The 13,525-nt window shown below is 33.5% G+C and overlaps 3 protein-coding genes across 3 annotated transcripts; 1 reads left to right on the top strand and 2 right to left on the bottom strand.

The window, feature by feature from the left end:
- The first annotated feature begins 6,132 nt into the window (after positions 1 to 6,132).
- On the top strand, positions 6,133 to 6,956 carry LOC131599561 (transcription factor bHLH146-like). Its single transcript, XM_058871872.1, has one exon. The coding sequence runs from the start codon at positions 6,376 to 6,378 to the stop codon at positions 6,880 to 6,882; it is 507 nt and encodes a 168-aa protein (XP_058727855.1). The 5' UTR covers positions 6,133 to 6,375; the 3' UTR covers positions 6,883 to 6,956.
- A 1,096-nt stretch (positions 6,957 to 8,052) lies between these two features.
- Positions 8,053 to 10,488, bottom strand: LOC131597748 (uncharacterized). Its single transcript, XM_058870424.1, has 4 exons — positions 10,388 to 10,488; positions 9,718 to 10,285; positions 8,598 to 9,562; positions 8,053 to 8,506 (listed from the first exon to the last, which is right to left on the bottom strand). Exons 1-4 carry the CDS (start codon positions 10,486 to 10,488, stop codon positions 8,053 to 8,055), a joined length of 2,088 nt encoding a protein of 695 aa, XP_058726407.1.
- A 2,403-nt stretch (positions 10,489 to 12,891) lies between these two features.
- Positions 12,892 to 13,284, bottom strand: LOC131597747 (uncharacterized mitochondrial protein AtMg00810-like). Its single transcript, XM_058870423.1, has one exon. The coding sequence runs from the start codon at positions 13,282 to 13,284 to the stop codon at positions 12,892 to 12,894; it is 393 nt and encodes a 130-aa protein (XP_058726406.1).
- Between the last annotated feature and the right edge of the window lie 241 nt (positions 13,285 to 13,525).

Raw genomic sequence — 13,525 nt, 5'->3', positions numbered from 1 at the left:
CTAGACCTTAACATCATGAATTAGGCTCACATTAAACACATCACCTGTTAACATTTTTTGTGCGTGTTTGAGTTTCATACGAGCTTCTTCGATCGGTCTAGCACTTGCAACAACTTACCGAGTCAAACCTCAAAGGATTGGTTGCAGCCATTTCAATTTGCGCCATAAAATATACATTGGCTTGCCACTCTCCTCAGTCTTCCAAAGTTTCTGAACTACATCCAAAAAATTTAGATTTTCAACCACAATGTTCAGAAACTTGAAACGGGGTTGAGCCCGATGCAAATGTTCAATTGGCATCCCTATCATAATTATTCTAATAGGCGAATGGTCTGAGATGTATAAAGTTAAAATCTCAGTAAAGCAATTCTTATATGTGATAAACCAGTCCCTATTGCACATCATTATGTCAATACGTGAGTATATAACATCATCAACATGTTTATTTGTCCATGTAAACTGTGGCCCGCGTGTATCTGATAAGTGCCAATTTGTAGTGCTTTGTATATATAGTTTTGTGGCACTTATCGTATTTTTGTGTAAATTTCATTGAATAATCCCTCGTTTAGTGTGTAAATACGTTTAGTTTGTTTATACTCGTGTTTTGATTCATTTGTGTACCTTTTGATAGTTTTCTATTCATTTTGTAGGTATTGATGCGTATTTAGATCATGAGCAATAAAGGGTCGAAGACACGGCTTCAAACGCACGATTTTGAACAACGGAACCAACTCATCAACGAATAAGGCTCACAATCAAAGAATAAAAAACCATCAATTTGGTTGATATTTTGTCATTGTCAGATAGGAAATTGAATAAGCTTTCTAACGCTTTGAACCGGACGCAAATCGGAGTTACGGTTCTCAAGTTACGACCAAAATAGTGATGTTGCTACTAGTGTCACTCGCCCGGCGAATGACAGGCTCGCCTGACGAATCTGGCAGGACTGAAATACGTTTTAAGGGCCAAAAACATAATTTTTAGGAGGGTTTTGGGGTACTTGTTCCCAACTCCATCAACCTTCATTTTTTGGTAGAGGGATGCTTAGAAACATCAAATGGGGTTGCATCTTGATGATCAGAAGTCGAATTTCTCATCGATTGGTGTTGACAAACCAAGAAATGTTTGGTTCCTCTTCTTCTCTTCTCTTTGTATACTCTATTTATTGGGTATGTTTTTATATTTACTTTGAACATATGTATATGTATTGATCATGGTGTTGTATAATATGTGCTTTACAAATCAATTTTGTGCTTTCCTTGATCTTTTTGCATTTATGTTTGGATTTGTGTTGTTGTAGAGATAGACCTCACAAATCTTGATTAGGGAAGGAAATCTATTAGTTTCTAGATTCTAGAGATAGATTTAGAGCTAATAATCACGTAGGTATCGGAGCTTAATGCTTCCGTGTTGTTTGAGTCGGTTGAGAGATCGTCGACAAGAGTAATACGGTTGTTCTCTCAGCTCAGTGTTGTAGAGATGGGCACTGCTGTGAGAGGTATGTGATGGTTTTGATGAGTATTGTATGTTGAGTGCGACTTATCGATATGTTTAAGTTTGTTTTGAGTAGTGTAAATTCATGCTTGATAGTTTTTCCTCTCCAAAGAATGTATTCTTTCTTGTTCATATGTTTAATTTCCACATTTAATTTTTACCAATTCAATCCAAACTCGTAACTATGGAAACTGTTGAACGGCAGTTCAATGCACTAGTCCCTGTGGACAAGATTAATCCACTCGTTTGCGTCATGTCTTAAAGGTATTCATATTCATGTCTATGGACAAGATTTCCTCCGACCCTATCAGCCGTCTTTAGCTCATTATTGAAATCACCTACGACCACCTAAGGCCCCTTTATAAACTTCCTTCCTGGTTAAGGGCTTTGGAGTGATACAAAAATCTTGCTTTTCATTAAAAGCCTTCTGCAATCTACTACATGATTAGGTCTTAGAAATTTTCAATGCCCAAGTTAAACAATCTTTTTCCATTTTGTAATTGGTGGAAGCATGTATCATCTTCACATATAGGACACTCTTTATGTCCATTGACGATGTACCCGTATAAATTACTATATGCAGGAAAGTCATCTATTGTGCAAAACAACATGGCACGCAGGTTAAAGTTATCACATGTAATCACATTATCAACATCAAAGCCTTCCACCCATAAAATTCTTAAATATTCAATTTTACCGGCGTTAAATAAACATTTATGTTGTTCCATGGTTGTTTTGGACCCGAAATCAAGATTGATAACATCGTATATTTGCACTTCATGCATAACCATGAAGATATGTTGTAAATTATGAGAAGAACAAACTATGAAGTATGGTTAGTACTCAAATTATCAAACAGGTTCATTGCATCGATGGCAAGCCCAAACCTATGGTTTCTTGGCTCAAGGGAAATTAAAAATTCTAAAACAACGAATCAATTTTCTTTTATTGCAATGAATCAGCTACGTGACAAAATTTTCCATCATAGACTCTTTCATCTGCTTGCCATATAGCATTCTTTGCATCATTTACATTAGCAAACAGTCTATAGAACCTTTGAATTATCGGTAGGTACCACATCACCTCGGAAGGAACACCCTTTCTACTTATTTCATCATCATCTTCAGCACCATTCTCCTCCTACTTATAACGTAGCTCCCCACTCCTTGGGCATTCCTTCAAATATATATATATATATATATATATATATATATATATATATATATATATATATATATATATATATATATATATATATATATAATCATTATGACATGCATGTATTTTGACATAGTCTAAATCCATTGGATACAATATCTTCTTAGCCTCATAACTACGGTTCAGAAACGTGTTACCTTGTAGAGCATTTCTTACAACAAATCAAGCAATTTATTGAAACTTCTATTCGTCCACTCACGTTTTGCCTTAGGATTAAATAGTATTAACACAACTGATAATCTTGTAAATTTTTTGCATCCTGGATATAAGAAATCTTCCAGGTCTCTTTGCAAACTATCTTTCACACGAGATTTCTTAAAAACGTCTACTTCAATATCACAAATCATATCTTCTAGAGTATCATTCATAAATTCATCAACTTCAACTTTTAACCTTATGTCATGTAGGAGTTTTTTTGCTACTTTATCATGTCATTTCCATTTTGTGTAATTTTGAATTATTCCTTCACAACTTAAATGATTCAACATAACATCCTTTGGATGCTTTTGCGTATTTCGGCAGTTTTTACAAGGACACCAAAAATTCCATTATTGTTAGAATTTTTTTTTCCGTGAATTCAAGAAATTGAATCACTCTATTCTCATACTCTTTACTTAGTCTATTGACTTTCATCTAATTACGATCGATAAAACAACAATAACAGGCAATTAAAAATACCTGAACAACAACACTACATTATACCTCAAGTCTCATAAATCATAAGAATAATAATTACAATAACATTCCAAGTCATTTGACCTCTAATTTTCAATGACTGAGGTGAAAATTTTGTCAAAAAATTTATCATTTGTATTAATGGTCACTGATTTATGGAAGAAATTCTTAAATTCAAGTGTGGGTGAATAAATCTCACCTCGATTAAAAATAAAAAAAAACTTAAATATACGTAAAAGAAAAGATTGATACATTGGTGATTGAAAAAATAGTATGCAAGTCTCTTAAATTTTGAATGTTATAGATACTTCTATTTCCTAAACTTTCTTACATACACAATGTAAAGCAGCAATGAACGAGTTAACTTAATTCAAGGATACCTCTTATTATTTACTAATAAAATATTTGTCAATAATAATATTAATAATAATATTAACAATAATAATAATAATAATAATAAAAATAAAGTTAATATAATTCACCCCTATAATTTAGCGAATTTTGCTTTTCCTCCTTTCCTACCTTTTCACAACGGTTTTTTTTAAAAAAATCGTTGTCAAAACCTACTTTTAGCAACGGTGGAGGTAAACCGAAACACGCTCATATTACAGGGTAAACTACTATTAACCCTAATAATAATAATAATAATAATAATAATAATAATAATAATAATAATAATAATAATAATAATAATAATAATAATAATAATTTAGCTTTTATAATTAATTAGTTTCCTATTTAATGTAAACAGCTTACTAATAAGGTGGGGCTCTCATAGGAGTAGTGGTTGAATATTACCAAATATGAAGGTCAACTAATTTGTTTAATTAAATTATCAAGCAACCTATGATAGTCTTTTTGTTTTCACTTTTCCTCAATCAAAACAAGTGTTTGACTTTGCTTGCATAACTCCAATTGAATTTTCATCCTATGCGCCGTCTAATTAATCACACATAAAATTATAATTAATTTAATTGGTTGATATGATTAGATTTAAACCAAAATTGAACTTCTATGTAAATAGTCAAAGTAGAATAGACTTTAAATTGAAATCTATTATAAATAAATGTTAACCAACAATAAAGAAAGATAGACTTTGTATCGATTGATTGTGTAATCATCATAAACTGAAATCTATTCCTCTTAAAAAAACCTATGGAATATTTAATTAAAACATAAAAAACTCTTTTGTATGTGTAGTCGTCTTTTTTTAAAAAAATCTTGTTTTTCAAGAATCACCTTTCTTAATCATTTTCATTTATCTTTTATTTTATTTAAATTAATAAATATATTTAAAATAAGTATTATTTATTTATTTATTTATTTATATATTTCAAATAATTAATTTTCAAATATATTTAAATTACTTGTTTTTGTTTTTTTAATTTTCTTACTACATTTTCATCTATTTTTGAAGTTGCCTTTTTTTACTTGATGTTACGTTTATTAGATTCAAATAAATCATTCATTTTTACTATAAATTAAATATAATATTTAATCAGAAATGTTTGCATATTTGTAAATTCAAAATTATGTTATATATATATATATATATATATATATATATATATATATATATATATATATATATATATATATATATATATATATATATATATATATATATATATATATATATATATATAAATTATTTTTTTATACTATTAATTTAAATGTTATAAATTTGTACATCCGTTTTATTTTTATTAGAAGTTTTATTGTTTTTGATAAATGAAATCGCTTTATTTTCAAAAAAAAATTAAATTATTTTTCAAAATTTTAAATATAAATTGATTAACATTTACATTAATTTTATAAAAGATAATTTTGTATCATCATTAAATCAAACACATATTTAATCGAACAATCAATGAGATTAAATCGTAAATAATCAATAAAATCGAACGGTCGATAGATACTTAAAAGAAAAAAGATGAGAGAAGTAGTAGTATAGGAGTACTAGGGTGAGCTGGTTGATTTGAAACGAGGGAGAAAAACTTGCAAAAAGGGTTGGATGAGGAGAGGCTGAAAATGCAAAGAGTGATTCATCATGTGAGTACATTTATAGTGAGGTGGGGTTTTAGTGTTTTTGTTTTCTAGTGGCACATGGGTATGAGTTCGTTTCTTTGGGTACTAGTTAGTTGTGATAAAAAGCAACAACCATGTGACTCCATGTGCCTTTCACTACTCCCTCTAATCACTCTCTATTTCTCCCTCTTCATTACAATTAATATTCTCTCACTTTTTATTTCATTTTATTTAAATCAATTTTTTTTTTATTATCACCACCGGTTAATTCGGTACAGGATCAGTTCTAGTATCAAGTGAATTCAATTTTCTCTCGATCACAGTTGTGGAAAATCGAACCGTGATCCTCCGTATGAAGTTCAGCGCCAATCATTTCTACCTTAATATAATTCCTCTCTATTTCTACCTCTTCATTGCAATTAATATTTTATGGATTAGAAAGAACTACGATTTAATCTTCATAACTGTGATTAAAAAAATACTAAAATTACTTGATGACAGCTGATCCTTGAACCAAACTAGACGGTCCGATCACCTTTAAAACATGTGATTTAGCTTAGATTACAAATAATATAAGATTCATTAAGATAATTAAATATCCTTATCATTCCAATTATTTTGTATATGATGGGGCCCATTCATATCAACAAAAAAAAAATATTATTTTATTATTAATATTATTCTTCCAAGTTGAGTTTCTCAAGTCTATAACTTGAACTCATTTCAAGAGATCTTCATCAAACCCAACACATTCTAAAAGCTTGTTTTTGCCTTCATTCTCCTCAACCACTATAACTCTATTTCATTCCCTCACTTTCCACTTCACTTTTCTTTTTCCATTTATCCATTATTACATCTTCATATCAAGTATCAACTATCAACTATCAACCATTCTTCTTCATCATCTTTTTCTCATCAATCAATATCATTACAAGAAAAAAAAATCATTTTTATTGATTTATGGAAGGCCAAAAAGCTAAACGCAAACGTGTTTATTCAGTTGAGCCAAACAAAGTAGTGCAAGCAAAGTTTACTAGAAGCTACATGAACTACTTAGCACCAGCTTTGAAGAAGATCAATGAAAGAAGAAGTTCTATAGAAGATAAGAAAGTTGAGAGTGTTGTGAAATATGAAGTTGACATGGCTATGGTTATTTCATCTCAAGGTTTTGCATGGAGTAATGCTCTAAAATCAAAGCTTCAAAAGAATGGTGTTGAAGGTTCAAAAGTGGACATGGCTAGGGTTATTTCTAAGCAAGATTGTAAGGAGATTTTGGTTGAAGAAAAAAATGAAGATGAAGATGAAGATGAGGATGAGATTGTGGATGAACAATTGAGATGTCTTAGAAAATTGTTACCTGGGGGAGAAGAAATTATGAGTGATGATGAAATGGTGAGTGAGTTAGAGAGTTATGTTAGTTGTTTGCAAATGCAGGTTAATATTCTTAAGTGTCTAACTGATTATTAGAGATGTTGAGTTAATTATAATCATGTATGTTTTGTTGTTTGATTATATGAGATAAGTGGAGAAATTTTAAAACATGATTTATGTGGTATAGATTTTTATTTTTATTTATTAATTGTCTAGTCAATATTAATATAATCTTTAGTTTTTTTTTTCTTCATTCACAAAATTACTACTTAATTATTGTGAGCAGCACTGATCAAAGTTCATAATGAAATAGTTTTCTGACAGGCTCTATTTTGAAATATGTGTTTTTATGTATCCCTCTTACGAGTGACAAGGTGGAATTAAAAAGTAAATAAAACATAGGTTTTGAGGGATTCAATTTTATGTTTATTAAAATTTTCTAGTTTTATTAAAAGGGGAGTGGAAATTATGTTAAAAGAGTTTTTTTTAATGCTAGTTTTTCAAAAAGAGTTTGCTCTCTTATTTTATTGGTATGATAACTAAAGTGGCATGCCCCGTCAAATCTTAGGGGCCGTTTAAGAGTTGATTTTTGAAGGTTTAGGAGGAGAAAATTTTGGAGGATTGTGACTATATCTTAAATTTTTTTTTTTTGTGTAAGCAAAATATATTGATAGGGACAATTAAGGGTTCTCTAACCCAAATACACAAATACGGGAAAACCCACACAAAAAAGAGAAAAATTACAACCAATTAAACTTATGAGAGAAAAAGAAGCGGATCTTTAATGAACTCATAAAACGTATAATTGGAGTACGTAATTTTCCCGCAAAAGAACCACTTCTAAACCATGGACTTAATGTTCCAAACCGTATCGTTAAAGTTCCAATTTTTCTCCCGGAAGCAAACATCATTCCTAGCCAACCATAAAGTCCAAGTAGTAGCTAACCACACGACATCCACCTTACTATTTTTAACCTTTTTATCCCGGAAGAAGCAATGTCAATTCATAAAATTCGACAAACACCCATCCTCCATACCACCCTCTTTACCCACCCAAAGAGTTATCTCTTTCCAAATAGCCTTCACCACCCGACAACCAAAAAAAGAATGATTTCTATTCTCTACTTCATATTCACAAAAAATACATTTTAATTTATCTAAAGGAAACGAAATACTACCTCTATACACCAAAAGGTCCTTAGTCGGAATCCTATCAAGAAGAAGTCTCCACCCGAAAGCCTTTATTTTAAAAGGCACCTCCGCCTTCTACACAAGCCCATAAGCCTCATTATACTTGTTTGGAGGCCCTTGCGGAATGAAAGCTATTCCCAAAAAATCGTAACAAGATGCCACCGAAAAAACCCCATCGGAATTGAAATTCCAAGAAACAACATCTCTCCCTTCCCCCACTTCGCCAAACTCGGACAACACCACTTTCAACCTTAAAATTCTCTCCGAAAGACCCCTCTCCGCCTCCATAGTCATGGATACCCCAAAATCCCCCCATCTCCATCTCCCCTCTAACCACCCACCCATAATCGCCACCGACACCCCTTTCAAACTAAAAGCCTCATATAACTCCGGAAAAACATCCTTCAAAATATTTCCTCCCCACCAATTTGCTTCCCAAAAAGGAGTATTATACCCATTATGCACATCAAATCTACACCCTTCAACAATAGGATCCCTAAAAAAACTCCTTCCAATTTTCATAATATCCCTCCACCATAAAGAAGAATGAGATGAAATAGATGAAAAAGAAGGAGATTTTGAGCCAAACATAGTACACCAAGGAAGATAAATCTCCATACCGAGACTTCAACACCCTTAACCAAAGAGAATCGTGCCCTTGAAGAATTCTCCATCTCCACTTTGTAAGAAGAGCTTGATTAAAAACCACAATGTTTTTTACTCTGATTCCCCCTTTGTCAAAAGAAAGAATAACATTCTTCCAACTCACCCAATGTATCTTCCTCTTTTCCTCCATACCTCCCCGTAAGAAATTATTTTGAATCTTATTAACTTCTTTCACAATTTTCAAAGGCATCTTGTAAAACGACATTGTAAAAATCGTCAACGAGGTGAGGATGGACTTCAAAAGTGTGATTCTACCTCCCAAATTAAGGAACCGATTCTTCCAACTCCCAAGGTGCTTTTTTAACTTCACCACTAAAGGCTTCCAAGTCAATTCCTTCCTTGGATCGAAACCAATAGGTATACCAAGAACATAAAAATTGCTTTCTTCCACTTTACAAGAAAGAAAAAGAGTCGCGGCTTCCAAAAAAGAACTCCTTGTATTAATACCAATTAATTTGCTTTTATGATAATTAATACCAAGCCCCGAAGCAATCTCAAACGCCCTTAACACCCCCTTAATCGCCTTGACATGCTTCCAAGTCCCTTCCCCCACTAATAAAGTGTCATCTGTAAATTGGAGAATGTCCACCCAACAAGAGCTCTTTATGCAAAAACTCCCAAATTCCCCAATTTCTTTAGACTTCCTCACCAACCCCGAAAGACCTTCCGCCACCAAGACATAGAGAAAAGATGAGAGAGGATCACCTTGTCTCAAACCCTTAAACACACCAAATTCCTTAGTGGGGCTTCCATTGACAAGAACCGACATACTACTATTGAAAACCAACATCTCCATCCAACCCATCCATCTCCTACCAAAACTCATTCTCTTCAACATATATCTAAAAAAACTCCAACTAACTTTATCACATGCTTTCTCAAAGTCGACTTTAAACAACAAAAACTTTTCCTTTCCTTCCTAGCATAATCCACCACTTCATTAGCCACTAGAACTCCATCCAATAATTGTCTACTAGGCACAAAAGCGTTTTGACAAGGAGAAATAATACTATCAAGAACACACTTTAACCTCCCTGCCAATAGTTTAGCCACTACTTTCTACATGCAACCCACCAAGCAAATGGGTCTATAATCATCCAAGGATAGCGGATTGCTAGTCTTAGGAATCAAAGACAAAAAAGAAGAAGAAATAGCCTTGGAAATAACATTGCCGGAATAAAAGTACTTGAAAAAAGACACAAAATCGTCTTTAATGAAATCCCAACATTTCTTAATAAAAAGAAACGAATATCCATTCGGACCCGAACATTTATCACCCCCACAACTCCACACCGCCTCCTTTATTTCATCTTCAAGAAAAGGTTTTTCTAGGTTTGCCGCCATCTCCCCACTTATACTCTTAAATTCACCACCTTCCAACAACGGTCTATTCTCCTCCGATTCTACAAATTTATCTCTAAAATGATTAAACACCGCCTCCCTCACTTCTTCCACCGAAACCGCCATTCCCCTCGCCGTAGCTATAGGGCCTAAGTGATTAAAACTTCTTTTTTCTTTCATGACCTTGTGGAAAAAACCGTTATTAGCATCGCCTTCCTTTACCCACCTCAATCTAGCTTTTTGAAGAAGCATGTTTTCTTTAATTCTCAAATTCCTCCATATTCGAGTAGTCGCTTCCTTCCTTTTTTATAAATTATCAACAAGAAAAGCATCGGGATCCACCTCTAATCTACCATCGGCCATATTGAATTCATGAACTCCTTCTTTCACCTCCAAATCATACCTTCCGAAGACCTCCTTATTCCACACCTTCAACTTTTCCTTTAAGAGCCTAAGCTTTTCTTTAAGAACAAATTCTCCTCTCCCATAAACTTTCAAGTTCATCCACTCCTTCTTTACAAACGGCAAAAAAGATTCGAAAGAAAACCATTGATTATTAAATCTAAATGGTTTCGGACCCCAATTCGAGTTATCCACCTCAAGTCATATCAGACAATGGTCGAAAATATCCCTTTCACTAATTAATTGGCCAATCACACCCCATCTACTCATGACATTATGCCCCACTAGGAATCGATCAATTCTACTCATTGACTTCCCATCACCACTATACCACGAAAAATTCTCCCCCGTACACGGAACATCCACTAAAAATTCTAGCACCACACGATGGATGTCGTATCGGATGTTATGATATCCACTTCAGAACAGATTATAAATTTTTGCAGAAAGTAAACAAAAATAGTAAAGAACACAGATGATTGTTTACCCAGTTCGATGTACAACAACATCTACTCTAGGGGCTACCAAGCAAGGGAGGAAATCCAATATAAGCAGTATTAATTCAGAGCTAAACTCCCTCGTTTACAACTCTTCACTTAAGACCTACCCAATGCAATTTCAATCTAGTGCTAGACCTGAGTTCCCACTCACTCCCCCTCAATCACAGTAGTGATAACAATAATGACAAATAAAATAGGATGAAGACACACTTCAAACAAATCTTGATTTTTCTTCAAAGCTTCAATCAATTGACACAACACTCATGCTTAAAATCTTAGAGTGACACAAAAACAATTACAACTCAAAAACACCCTATTCCAATACAATCATCAAAGAGACAATTGTTTGGAGTACAATAAACACTAACACAAAACACGTGAACACAAACACAATGGAAACACAAAATTCTTCACGTTAAAACCTCTGCCTCTGAAAGTAGGATTCGCAATCTTCTTATAGGCAGCAACACTTGGGCCTTCCAAACATAAATTAGGGTTAACCAAGTTAACATAATTTCCACATCATCAGGGTGTTCACATATGTTGTAGTACGAGATATTTTAGCGCAAATCATACAGCACAAAATATATAGTTTCCTAAATTGTAGCCTGAGATAAATAAGGAAACATAGCAACTAAAATATAACAGCTCCTGCTTTCAGACACTGATGTCATGACATGGAGCATGACATCCAACGAAAACCTGTATTAGCTCAACCGTACAATCCTGCACAATTCCACACACAGCGTGTCATAACATTAATCAAGACATCACACACACATGAATGTTTTACCATAAAATGTAGCCAATTTAAAAGCATCTACAAACTCCCTCTTTGGCAAATTTTTGGCTAAAACAACCTGTCACCACATCATCAGAGAATCTTTGCAGCAGAAAAACAAACACACAACATACAACCAGAGCACACAACTAGTCAACCACACCTGCAGGAATAGCTAATACAACTACAACTTACCACATCATACCATCACACACACAAACCATCATGCATACAATCACACCAATAGATCAACCCTTCCATCAAACCATCACACATACCAACTACAAAAATAAACTTCCTCCAGAATACAACTTCATTCAATAGTACCCAAAAAAACTTCTCTTGTTGTCCTGGGGGTGACATCAGGTGATTAAGGTGACATAAGCTACTCCCCCTTTTTGCCAAAAATGTTTCCAAAACAACTTTGATATTCAATTAAGTACAGGCCAGACTTAAACCAATATAACTAAAAATATTAAAATCCACAAGGAAAAACATCACCAGAAACAACTGTTTCAGTCTTCAGACTCAGAGCTGCTAGATTCTGCATCTGTAGTGTCTTCATCAGGGGAGATGAAACACTAAGCAGCCACGTCACTAGTTGAATACTTATCCTGTCCAACATTTTATTTCCCAGCTGCTTTGATTGCTATAATTCTTCATGGATACATATTCCTAACTTGCTTCTCAAGTTTTCAAATTGTGTAGCATCAAGAGCTTTGGTAAATATGTCAGCTAGCTGAAGTTCAGTTGAGACATGTTCCAAGAAAATCACTTTGTCTTCTACAAGTTCTCTTATGAAGTGATGTCTGATATCAATATGCTTGGTTCTGCTATGCTGAATAGGATTCTTGGATATGTTGATAGCATTGAGATTATCACAGTACAATGTCATGACATTTTGAGTGACATTGTATTCAGTCAGCATTTGCTTCATCCATACCAATTGAGAATAGTTGCTACCAACTGCTATATGTACTCAGCTTCAGCAGTAGATAAGGAGACACAGTTTTGTTTCTTGCTGAACCATGATATGAGATTGTTTCCCAAGAAGAAGCACCCTCCTGATGTGCTTTTTCTATCATCAACACTCCTAGCCCAACCAGCATCACAATACCCAAATAAGATAGGTTCACACTCATGAGAGTACAATATACCATAGTCACAAGTTCCATTCACATATTTGAGAATCCTTTTGACTTGATTTATGTGACTTACTTTGGGTTATGCTTGATATCTAGCACACACTCCAACTGCAAAGGCAACATTTGGTCTACTGGCTGTTAGATATAGCAGACTTCCAATCACGCTTCTGTACAAACTCTGGTCAACACAGGTGCCACTTTCATCTTTTGATAACTTTAAATGAGTAGGAGCAGGTGTTCTTTTGTGACTAGCATTATCCATTCCAAACTTTTTTACAATATTCTTGGAATATTTTCTTTGAGAGAGGAAGATAGAGTCTTCCATTTGTTTAATTTGTAGCCCGAGAAAATATGTCAGTTCTCTAACCATACTCATTTCAAACTCAGTTTGCATCTGATTGACAAAGTGTTTAACCATCATATCTGACATCCCACCAAACACTATATCATCCACATATATCTGAGCAATCATGATTTTTCCACCTTCATTTTTCACAAAGAGGGTTTTGTCTATTCCCCCTTTTTTGTAGCCATTTATGGTCAAGAATTTAGTCAGAACCTAGAACAAAATAATTTAATATGTTTGCAGGGGGAGCTTAAACTAAAACAAAATCTAGAATAAGTTTGTCATCCTCAAAAAGGAGGAGAATATTGAAACACTTCTTAGTTTTGAGGACAACATGTATCATTCTAACTCCTCTAACAAGTGTACT

Source organism: Vicia villosa, linkage group LG4, assembly GCF_029867415.1.
Source record: "Vicia villosa cultivar HV-30 ecotype Madison, WI linkage group LG4, Vvil1.0, whole genome shotgun sequence".
NCBI classification, from domain to species: Eukaryota; Viridiplantae; Streptophyta; class Magnoliopsida; order Fabales; family Fabaceae; genus Vicia; species Vicia villosa.
The sequence above is the reverse complement of the archived record's forward strand: the minus strand, read 5'-3'. Positions and strand labels throughout refer to the sequence as shown.

What these genes read in the sequence shown, in the direction of transcription:
- LOC131597747 (XM_058870423.1), bottom strand. Translation starts at nt 13,284, where the DNA reads ATGATTGCTCAGATATATGTGGATGATATAGTGTTTGGTGGGATGTCA.
- LOC131599561 (XM_058871872.1), top strand. Translation starts at nt 6,376, where the DNA reads ATGGAAGGCCAAAAAGCTAAACGCAAACGTGTTTATTCAGTTGAGCCA.
- LOC131597748 (XM_058870424.1), bottom strand. Translation starts at nt 10,488, where the DNA reads ATGAACTTGAAAGTTTATGGGAGAGGAGAATTTGTTCTTAAAGAAAAG. An exon ending in AATAAGGAGGTCTTCGGAAG is followed by an intron (nt 10,286 to 10,387) that starts GTATGATTTGGA and finishes TTTATAAAAAAG; the next exon opens with GAAGGAAGCGACTACTCGAA. An exon ending in TTAAGGGTGTTGAAGTCTCG is followed by an intron (nt 8,507 to 8,597) that starts GTATGGAGATTT and finishes TTTATGGTGGAG; the next exon opens with GGATATTATGAAAATTGGAA.